The 10,981-nt window shown below is 39.8% G+C and overlaps 1 protein-coding gene across 1 annotated transcript in view; it reads right to left on the reverse strand.

Annotated features, from left to right (window-relative positions):
* ANK3 (ankyrin 3) overlaps nucleotides 1-9,762 on the reverse strand; it is a gene marked incomplete at its 3' end in the record, with an annotated part of 48,485 nt that extends 38,723 nt beyond the window's left edge. Inside the window, exons 1-2 of the mRNA XM_010166234.2 lie at nucleotides 9,329-9,762; nucleotides 6,314-6,416 (exon numbers count right to left, since the gene is read on the reverse strand). Of these exons, the coding sequence (XP_010164536.2) occupies nucleotides 6,314-6,416; nucleotides 9,329-9,762 (537 nt within the window). The remainder of the gene's footprint in view (nucleotides 1-6,313; nucleotides 6,417-9,328) is intronic.
* Nucleotides 9,763-10,981: the final 1,219 nt, after the last annotated feature.

Genomic DNA, 10,981 nt, shown 5'->3' on the forward strand with positions numbered 1-10,981 from the left:
AAATTGAAATTTAAAATTAACATGACAAACACTTGTCTTAAAAATAAGCTTGTTAATATAATTCTATGAAATTTAGATCTGTTCCCTTTCCACATAACAGTGCTGATATGCCAGGTGTTAAATTACTCGAAATCCCATAACAGAAATGTGGAATACACAGATTAATTAATCCTATGTATCTTCAAACACTCTTTTTGCCTACTTTTCCCACTTCCTTCAGTTACAATCTTTACTTACACATGCAAGGTTAAAAAGATGGGAAAAAATACTACCATTTGTACTGCAACCATACACTGTATACACAGGCAGTATAATGTTGCCCCATAGAAAAGGTCATTGAATAGATCCTTATTCAAGCAGAACCTGTGAATAACTTTACTGAGAGTTTAATTGAAGCTGTGAATGCATGACTAAGCTCCCGGTGGGAGGAGGGTTTAGTTTGTCTTTATACAGGTACGACCAACATGAACACTGTTTTCTGGAGTGCCACTGTCCCTACTCATCTCTACAAAAATAGCTTTAACCCTGTGAAGTGCTGGCACACTGGTGCTATAATTATCTGCCCCACCTGACAGACACTGAGGCGTAATTTGTTTCTTGCTGCTGTCCATGGACATGCACACGCACACTCATACGTTCTGTGCCCTCGACAAGGTCTCACACTATAAATTTTCTTATCCGTGTAGCTAAGCCATTTAGTAAAATATTTTTTTCTTTGTTTCTTTTTCCTAGGAAATTAAACAAACAAAATCTTCAAATACTGTATGTCCATATTCCCAGGGTGATATCAAAGCTTCTAAACAATTTAAGAAGCACCGCCAGAAGTTACATCAATAAAACTAAGTCAAGATGCTGTCATGCAATACATGCCGACTATCTTCACCCAAGATGGTGTTAAAGATGTCAGTGTTTCCTGTAAGTAGGCTGTTTTCTGCTTATGGACAAATACATCTAGAGAGAACAGAGTCTGTGAAGACTGAAACCTCATGAGCTGTTTTCAAATTCTGTGGGTTCGTGTCAAACCTGAGCCAAGCACACACTTCTACACAGGGAATTTTTGTTATTTACAACTTTTTTTTTTTTTTAATGTACTGGCACACAGAGGTAGTGCAAATTAATTATTTTGAATGGAAATATCAGCATTAGTAGTAAATATGGCAAAGTCAGTCATAAACACACAAAAATACTTCTGCTGAGAAGCTTCCACAAGATAAGCAAGCAGATAGTGCTCTGCTGTTGGTCAGAACCTGCAACCCTCCCATCACTCTGGGGTTTCCAAAAAACTTCTCTATTTAGACATTTATGTTAGGTCAAATGAGTATCCCAAGTTTCCTTCAAAAAAACCACTGACATTATCATTTACCGCCAATCAATAGAAATATCTGCAGGATACAACTTTGCCGGACACTGTGGCACATGGCTCAATGCCTCCTTCTTTTGCTGCCTTAACTCTTTTATGAGGACCTTTCATTAAACTTTTTTACTTTAAGATATGTACTTGAGGCCTGATGGTTCAAGCACAGACAACAATAATAATGAGCAAGCTTACATATGTTAAACAGCACAATACACCATCAGACTTAAAAGATAAAATGAATGTCATTAAAACAATGGCAATTAAGCCATGGCAATGGATTTAATTAGCACCATTTTGAAAAATGTACCATAATTTAGTTTAATGAATACAGTTTTCTAACTCTTTCCAGTAGAACACTAGCGAATCTCCTACATTTCCTAAAAAGCCCGAAGTTTAGGTAGGAAAGCCACTGCTGTAGATTTCTGCTATTCCAAGTGATCTAACTTCATAGGAGCTCACACTGAGTACATTATTACTTCTGATACCAAACAGTGTTAGATCCAGACTTGGTCTCAGAAGCTGTAAAAATTTAGATAAACAAAAATAAATTTATTCCTTTACACAGTGATTAACATTATCATCAGAAATAGCGGCCAAAACAAAGAAATATAAGAAATGTGTAAAAAGAACACCACAGTTTTGTGTTTGTCATTCAGATGCCTGCTAAGCCATAGCAGTGTCACTGCACTGAGGTCCAGGCATGCATCAGGACACATACATCAACAAATAAACATGGGATCACATTTGCTATAAGAAATGAAAAATGCTAAAGTTCCTTCATCAGTGTGATACAGAAAACTAAACATAGGGCCACATAATTTCCAAGGAAATACCACCACTCTAAAATAATCTATGCTTTCTAGAGGTGCTACTATGCTCACCAAGTTGCTGTAGGTTTGCCTGCACACATACATAGGGTTCCTTGATCTATTCCTTTGTCCTGAGATACTGTCTGTATATCAGGTGACTATATTTTTTGATGCATTCTTTTCTGACAAAGTGCACTCAAACAGATCTTTTGGACTTATTTACAGCCAGTAAAAGCACAAAGCCTGCAGCCAGTAATTTTGGCAAAGAAACAAGAGTAGGAAAAGCTAATAGCTGGACACATGCATCTGACACGCAGCACACATCTGTTGATCTCATTTTGTCAGGCTGTTGAGCTGCTGGATTTTTCAGGCAGGCAAAAAAACCTTCCTGTGTAAGCAGTCCAGAGATGGTACATCATCAGTGACATCAAATCACAGGATTCATCCTGTGTTTGGGCAGGTCAGGAGAATAAATATGCATTGCTAAAGGGCGTGGCATTGTTATAGGCAAATACACGTGTAAAAATACTGATGGCTCTGCTGGCAAGGATCCTGCTGATTGCATAACTGAATATCCAGGCTGTGCAATATCAGAGTTCAGCAAACAGAAGAATTTATGCTTCCTCCCAGATGAATTTATCCAGATAGAAGAGATTCAGCAGGCTGCTGAATCTGACAGCCTGATTCATCCTGCCTTTGGCTGATTAAATTCAGAGGCTCATGTAAATTATTCCATGGAGAAATTTGTTCCGATTTGGTCTGAGTTGCTGCATCCATGGTAACGCACCAGGACACAGAAATTTCAACTTTGCTCCAGCCAGGTTATGAGGCACAGTATGGCCTGGACCTAGACTTCCCGTTGAAGAGGGTCAGCAAAAAAACACCAAATGCAAACAATGGAAAATATCTCAACTTCTCAGGGAATTATTAGAAACTCTTCTCTAACACCCAATGTGTCATGCTGGCAGACAGGTTCAGTAAAGACTAATTTCAAATCTTCCTTGTTTCACTCTTTTTAGACTTCCAAGTCTCCCAGTGATCTTGGTGAGAGGTAGCCATGGAATCTTCTATTTTAACCTGATCAAGAGGTTGACAAATGCCCCTTACTCTTTTACAGACTTATATTTGTGATAAAATTCATTCCCTTTACTCTGAGACTTTGCTGCTGCCATGAACTTCGACAGGTCTGAGCTTTACAAAAGAAGCAAAACAGAATATGCAGCTAGGCAATGTCCCACTTCTTTGAATTAGTGTGATACCCCAAACAGCCTTAATTCCCATCAGTTTCCAGATGGACATTTAGGGTATTGGTTTTGACAAACAATGATCTTTGTTCCTATGAATTCCATTGCTGGAACACAGGGTGGGATTTTTTTTCCCTGCTTTCTAGTGCCATAGCAGAGATTATCTAGAAACTCAGTAACATACAGAGGGAGGGATGGTAAGAATAGAGACGGGTGTTTTCGCCATCTCCCAAATGCACTTCTCCTGCTTCAGCCAAAGAGCTGTAAAGCTTACCACCATAGGTTTGGGCTGGGCTGAAGAACATGGGAATCCCAGAGGATGGACATATTTTTTGTCAGGGCTTGGAGGTTTGCAGAAGCCATAGCAGAAAATTTTACCTAGGTTCCCTTTTTCATGACAATAGTTTGTTGCTTTACTGTCACTTCTTTTTTGGGGGATCATGGTTTTACTAACCTCTCAAGACAGGACTGACATTTTTTTCCACTACTACCTTCACCATTCTGCTGGACTTGAGAAACCTGAAATTTCTCTAGAGGCTTAAGATTAGAATAACATTTACAACTAGACTGCCAGTTGTAGACCTCCAGCCTGGCTTCATTTTATGTGACAAATTTGGACCAGCACTGAAGTGCAGTAATTGGACAATCATTGCTGGACAAAAACTGGAGTCACAAAAATATGAAGACTATAAGTGCAATGAAAACGGCCTACACTGCTGCTCAGCATCAGCACTAGAAGGTTGTCACATTTGCTGCCCTCTCAGCTCAAGAACCAGCTCTGCAAGAGATCCTCCAGAAAGCAGAGGTCCATGACCACTTGCACCGAACATGAAGTTTGCCCTAAAGTAGAGCTTCTGTATGTGATGTGGTATCACTGCAACACCTCCATGTACAGATAAGAAATTCTTATTTTTCTAGTGGAATTTTGTAATACAAAACAGGTTAATGGTGCACACTTTGAAAATGTTCTTTAAGAGTTATTCAGCATAGTGCTGGTTTTAAATCTTGTTATTTGACCAAACGTACCCTAGCTGCTAAATCAATGCCATCTGCTTTGACGGTAATCACAAAAATGGTCAGAATCATAAAACAATGTAATATGTTCACAAGCTGAAGAGACTTCTCCTCTGAAATTTCCATCATATCAAGAAAGCTTAATGAAGGCTTAGGAGTAGGAAGTGTCAGAGTAACTTCAGGTTCTCAGTTCTGAAATATCATTTCTTGTTCCAAGTGGCAGCAGTTGCAGATTTTATTTTCTGACTTCAAAACAAACAAAAGCAACAAAATTACTGCTATGCCATGTTCAGAAACTCTCCTTAGCTGCCTGTTGCAAATCAAAGTTATTGGAGGTTTACAGCATTTCACTTGAAAGTAACAACCTAATAATAAATATTCAATTGCTAAAGAGAGAATCCAATCTCTGCCATTGTCATAATGCTACCAAAAATCGTGTGCAAAAGCTGTAGTAAAACTGGATAATTTATACTATACCAGAATTTACACACTAATACAATGCTTGAGTCCTGTTCTGTGGACCCTTTCCATCATGAAAGTGTCCTCTGAGATCAATAACCCCCTGTGCAGGAATACTTGCCACTGCTGGGAGGTACCTCTGTGAAATTAGCAGCAGAAAACCTCTGTTTCATTATAATCCATCTTACACTCTTCCAGGACATAAACAGTTCCACTCCACAGTCCTTTAATTGCCAAGTAAAGATTTCTGTGTGAATTTTTCACCACTAAATTGGTGAAGGGCTTAGAGGGGAAGCCGTATGAGGAGAGGCTGAAGTCATTTGCTTTGTTCAGCCTGGAGAAGAGGAGACTGAGAGGAGATCTCATCACAGTCTATAACTTCCTCACAAGGTGTACAGGAGGGGCAGGTGCTGATATTTTCTCTCTGGTGATCAACGATAGGACCCAGGGAAATGTCAGGAAGATGGACCAGAGCAAGTTTAGGTTGGACATTAGGAAAAGGTTCTTCAGGCAGAGGGTGGTGGAGCACTGGAACAGGCTCCCCAGGGAGGTGGTCATGGCACCAAGCCTGACAATATTCAAGAAGCATTTGGACAAGGCCCTCAGACACATGGTCTGAATCTCGGGATTGTTCTGTACAGGGACAGGAGTTGGACTCGATGATCCTTGTGGGTCCCTTCCAACTCACAACATTCTATGATTCTATGATTTTATTCAGATTCCTAGCAGATCCCTGGCTTCTATGTACCACGAAACTCTCGAGTAATTCAGTTAGATTTGAAAACCTGAAGCAAGTCTACCAAGCAAAATGCTGAGGCACTCACAAAGAAAGCATCCAGTACCCTATCATCTCCAGCATTAGCTTTTAGAAAGACTTTCCCACGGTCAAAAGATTCTGCTTTTGTTGTATTAGTCATTGCACAAATGTTTGGAAGATACATAAACTGGTTAGTGCATAATAGCTTAATCTTCACAAGGCCAAATTCTTCCCAAGGGTGGAAAAACAACGACAGCAATTGGAGTCCCCTCCATGCGGACAGAACCGGCAAATGTTATCCCCAGGCTACACAGTACAGACAAAGGTTGCTTAGTGTAAAACACATTGCTCCCAGCTCATCTCAGCACTCAAAGGATACACGTAACATCAAGCTCACAGATGCTCCCATTCACTTCTATGGACAGCCTCATACTTAGAAACATAACTGGGCCGTTAAAGCCTCTTTTATTTTGGGACCTCATCACCCTGTTTCTTGCAGGATTAAAACCACAGTGTGGTAAACCCAAGATTTCTTTCTCTCAGCTCCTTTCTTCTCCCTCTTCAATAGTTAAGAGAGTAGCAATAGTCTCTGCAAGCATGGCTGAGGGTTGGAGACTGCCATCCCCTGTAAACACGAAGCACAAATACCTGGTGGCAGAGACACAGCACATACCTGATCCTTTGCTGGTACCAGCAGTTCTTCAATCATCATGCTGTCTCGGGCATAAGAACTTCTGTTCAGCGTGTAGGACCTATCCGAACTGAAGGAGCGGAGGCTGTTGTATTTACCATTTATCATAGAAAGTGCAGATGACAATGAGATGAACAAAAAATAAAAATAAAAAAAATTAATACATGCAACTTCCAGGGATAGCATAAGATGGCAAAATATACATAATCTGTGAAAGAAATACAAGGGGAAAAAATGGAATAATAAGTATTTGACTATAGTTAAATATCCCTTTTCCTACAAGATGCATAAGCAAAATCACAACAGAAGTTTACTGCTTTGGCAGTAATAAGGCCAGAATAAATCCAGAAAAGTGTATTCAAGTATTTAGATTAACTTTGATAAATGTTTTCACACCCTAATCCTGAAAGGAGACCCATGAGGGCAGGTCCTGGTGGAGCTGTGGGTAAGTTATGGTGCCTGCCCATATGGCTCAGATTGCTGAAGCAGGTTTAATTAAGAGCATGTTTTATGTGTTGTCATTCTCTTTGTGGCTGAACCACTTTTGATTTTGTTATAAACACCTTAATTATTCATTTAGTTAGAAAAAAGGGTAATTTTGAAATGAAAGAAGAAAGAAATTTGCTTATTGATGATTAAAAATGGATTCCAATGCTCTGGGAATTATTTTGTGCATGTTGACCTGTTTAGAAATAGCTACTATCACTCTGAATGTGTTGCAATTAAAACAACGTAGGAGTGTGTTACACTTAACCCTGGAAGATACATTATGGTATGTGCTAAAAACATGCTGCAGGCCTAGACATGCTTGCTACGTGACAAAAAATAAAGTAGTAAAAAATGTGAATTAATAAAAAGCGACATCCGACAACATATTACACTTTTGAACTAGCAACACTGTTCAGACTTAAAACTCTACAACTTGTTTCATGCATTTTGTAGTTGTTAATGAAACTTTTCTAGTCCCTTAGCACACAGTCCTCCTTGTGCCAGAAGGATCTTAAGTACACGCTGTAGGCATATGTTAAGTGGACTTTTACATGATAAAGGGCATAAAGAAACCAAGTTATATTTGTTAGAACAGAGGGATATTCTCAAAGGCTGACCCCACCCCCCACTCATCCGAAAATAAAAGCATGTCACTTTCCAATGCTGAAGAAAATGAAGATGAGTAATGGCAGCAGCAGAAAGATGTAACACAATGCCATGCCTTCTTACCTGACTTTTGGACTAAAGCAATTTACAGTGGAAAAGAAACAGGAGAAATAGAAAGCAAAGAATCAGACGGGAAAAGCAAGATGTTGTGGCTGGATGGCATATATATTTAATGTGTTTATTTCTTAATGTTACACTCAGAATCAGTAGTAAGATACATCTACAGAATACTTTTTGCTAAATAATATACTTCACAGGGAAAACGCTTTATTCTTCTCCTCTGAGCATAACATGTGCAATGTAAAAAATGAGGTACGCAGCAACAAATAGTAATGGCACTGCTAAACTCAGAAGCATGGGAATATTAGATTTCTCTCAAAGAAAAGATAACACGAGGTTGGACCCTCAGATCTACCTAAGAGATCTTGACTGTGAAATTCTGCTCTCCCACCTGCACAGTGAGAAATTAGACATGTGCAGGAAGAGTGCTGTAATGAGTAAAAGGTGCCCTGTAAATCAGTGCCCCGCTCTGTACACAAAGCGTGCTCCCTCTCCACCATCACTGCAATGCTTCAGGACTGACCACATCTGATAGTGCTGTACAATGAGCTGGCTCACGCCAACTACTGTTTAAAAGCAGCACATCAGCTTTGTTAATTAAGTTTACAAAGACATAAGATTCTCCCTTCAGATCTGTTTTGATGATTTTCTAGGTAATGGACTATTTAAACATGTTTTGGCATTCCTTGTGAATGTATTATTACATAAATACTTATTAACTTACCTAAAAATTGTAAGTGAAGCAAAATATGGCTGGGCACTACTAAAGAGCAAATTTGCACTGCGTGCTTGCATTTCTAATGTGACTGTAACAAACAAGACTGAAGGGTAGACATCTAAGCTTTACCTTATGGGAGTTGCCATTCACTGTTAGACAATGAACTCACTTTTTAAAACAGATCTTTAAACTACAGCATAGGAAAAAGTCCTCAGGGCTTCAGCTTATGAGGTTTAATTATTAGCTTCAGTACGATTCAACTGTCAGTAAATACATTGCAAATCCACAACTATGGAAGTAATCTCTGCTCATACAGCTTTAATTGTTTTGAGCAACACACAGTGCATGCTTTAGCAAGATTCCAAAATGAAATCTAAAGTGTTGATCTAGAAACACCTGAGTTGAAATCAACATTAGTCAGATATTATATTAAATTTACAATATTTTAGCAGGTTCATTGAAATCTTGGTCTGTTTTCTGTAACTCCCTGTCAAATGAAATGCTACAGCAAATTTAGGGTACATTCTTTTTAATTTTTAGGAGCATTTTTCTTTGATATTGGCTATCTCAGTTGGATTACCCACTAGCACCTTTAAAGAAATAAAAGCTTCAAAATAGCAAAATGACTGTCATTCAGTTTTTCTGGCATTTACATTCTTCAGCTAAATTAGTCCATTAAGGAATACTCTAATGTGAGTATCAATCTGACCAGCGGCAGTGAAAAGAAACCTGGTTTTGCTGGCTATTCTAGGTCAGTTTCTAGACCAGTTGCAATCTGCTAGCAAAGAGGTGCCTTGGAGATGTTCAGAGCACGATAAGATACCAGAAAAAGCGAATAGTTAGTTTTCTGTATTGTTGCCATAAGAAGCCAACGTGAATAAAGAATATGAAATAAAACTGCAATGAACATATGCTTTAAAGGCGCAGTACCACTGTAACATGGAAGTACACCCCTTCTACTTCGTTTTGAAATAGACTCCAGCTTTATGTGGAAGAGTGCACTCGGTTTGTAAAAACTTGTAACTGTGGTGACACACAAACATGAAAAACAGCAAATACAATACCTGGCAGAGCGGGCTCCCAGGCTAAAGCCCATGTATCCTTCAGCAGGCAAAGAATCATCTCCCAGCTCTTTCAGATCCTGGGGTCCAAGGTATTTGTCCGTATCACCTGTCATTGCATCCTCACCTGCCAGTACAAAAGCCAGGCTGAAATCAGAAGCTACATGTATTGTAAATGTTTGTGTGCTTAGTAAGTAATAACGCCCTTCTCTGCTCGCCAACAAGGAATCAATCCCGTCACCCCCACTTTCCCTAAGGCTCTTTCCATGTAAAACGTCAATTATCCACCCTCTGAACAGGCCTGAGAAAATAATTTTATTGAGGGCAAATGTAAGAAGCAAAAGTCCACCCTGACATAAATCCAATAAAGTTATACGAGGGGTGACTTTTGCCCAATCGCTGGAGCATGCTTCTGTACTTTGCACCATTGCACTCATTTTTGCTTCCCTTACCAAAAAGCCGGAGCTGGCAAACTAAAGTTAGGTTATTCTGTAGGCAAAAAAACCCCCCAAACCAACTAAACAAACCACTTGGCTGTGAGAGACAGCTTGGTCACCCACCAGTACTGAAAAGCGACGCAAGCTTGAACGGACGCCGAGTAAGAGAACAGGTTCCACCTTAGGTATTTCTCAGTAACTTTTGCAAGTTTGAATGTAAGAGGGATTACTATTTTTTTTTTTTTTTTTTTTTTTTTTTTTCCCCCATGAACTGCGTCAGGCTCCGGGGTGATTTCCTGAAGGTAAGTGCTCCACTCTCTCTCCCCCGGGAGCAGAACAAAGCGCCTGGCAAGGCGGAGGGGGTGACCCCCGGCACCGGCCGGCGGGGCTCCCTGGACACCGGAGGAGAAGCTGACGGTTAGTGTTCTTCGGAAAAATGGAAGGAAGGCAAGTTAAATCTTCGGAGAGGAGGGCAGATGCCGCAAAGGGTTAAGGGAGCAGCATTTGCATACCATTACATCATGCAAACCCCACATTCCTGTGCTGACAGAGCAAGTCCAAAATATGCCTTTTGCGGTTGGAGGATTTTTTTTCCCCCCTGTTCCCTCAACAACACAGAGCTCCCCGTAAACTCATTCCTTGCCTGCATTCACGCTCTCTGCCTTTGTTGTGAACGCATTTTAGGTGTGTAAAAGTTGCACAAGAGAGAAGTTTCCCAGCGTGCTGTGGAAGGCAAGCGACTGCGCAACCCCAGCTACACCTTCCCCGCTTTCATTCAAGGAGTTCAGCCTAGTTCCCATTCACTTAACCCAGGAAACCACAGGCGAGCTCTGGTTATAAACTAGCAATCATTTCTAAAAATACCCCCTCAGCTACTGCTTTGCAAATGGCAAACAAACAGACCAACTTTCCCCAACAACCAGTATTTCAGTAACAGTTTAAAAGCTAAAGTGTTCATAAGATACCAGAAAGCATTAAAAAAAAACCCCAACAAAACAACAAAAACAAAACCCCAACCAAACCAAACAAAAAAACCCCAATCAAACCAAAACCAAAACAAAAAACCACCCAGAAACAGAAACATTATATATTAAGTTAAACTTTAAAAAGTCTTACTGTTTTGGAAAGCCATTTTCACCAGTCTGGTCTATAAGAATTATTTTCCTGATGTTTCCAGGAATTCCTATTAGTCCTATTAGTCCTTAAACAGTGATTTAGA

The sequence above is a fragment of the Antrostomus carolinensis genome, unplaced genomic scaffold, assembly GCF_000700745.2.
Source record: "Antrostomus carolinensis isolate BGI_N321 unplaced genomic scaffold, ASM70074v2 scaffold5484, whole genome shotgun sequence".
Taxonomy (NCBI): Eukaryota; Metazoa; Chordata; class Aves; order Caprimulgiformes; family Caprimulgidae; genus Antrostomus; species Antrostomus carolinensis.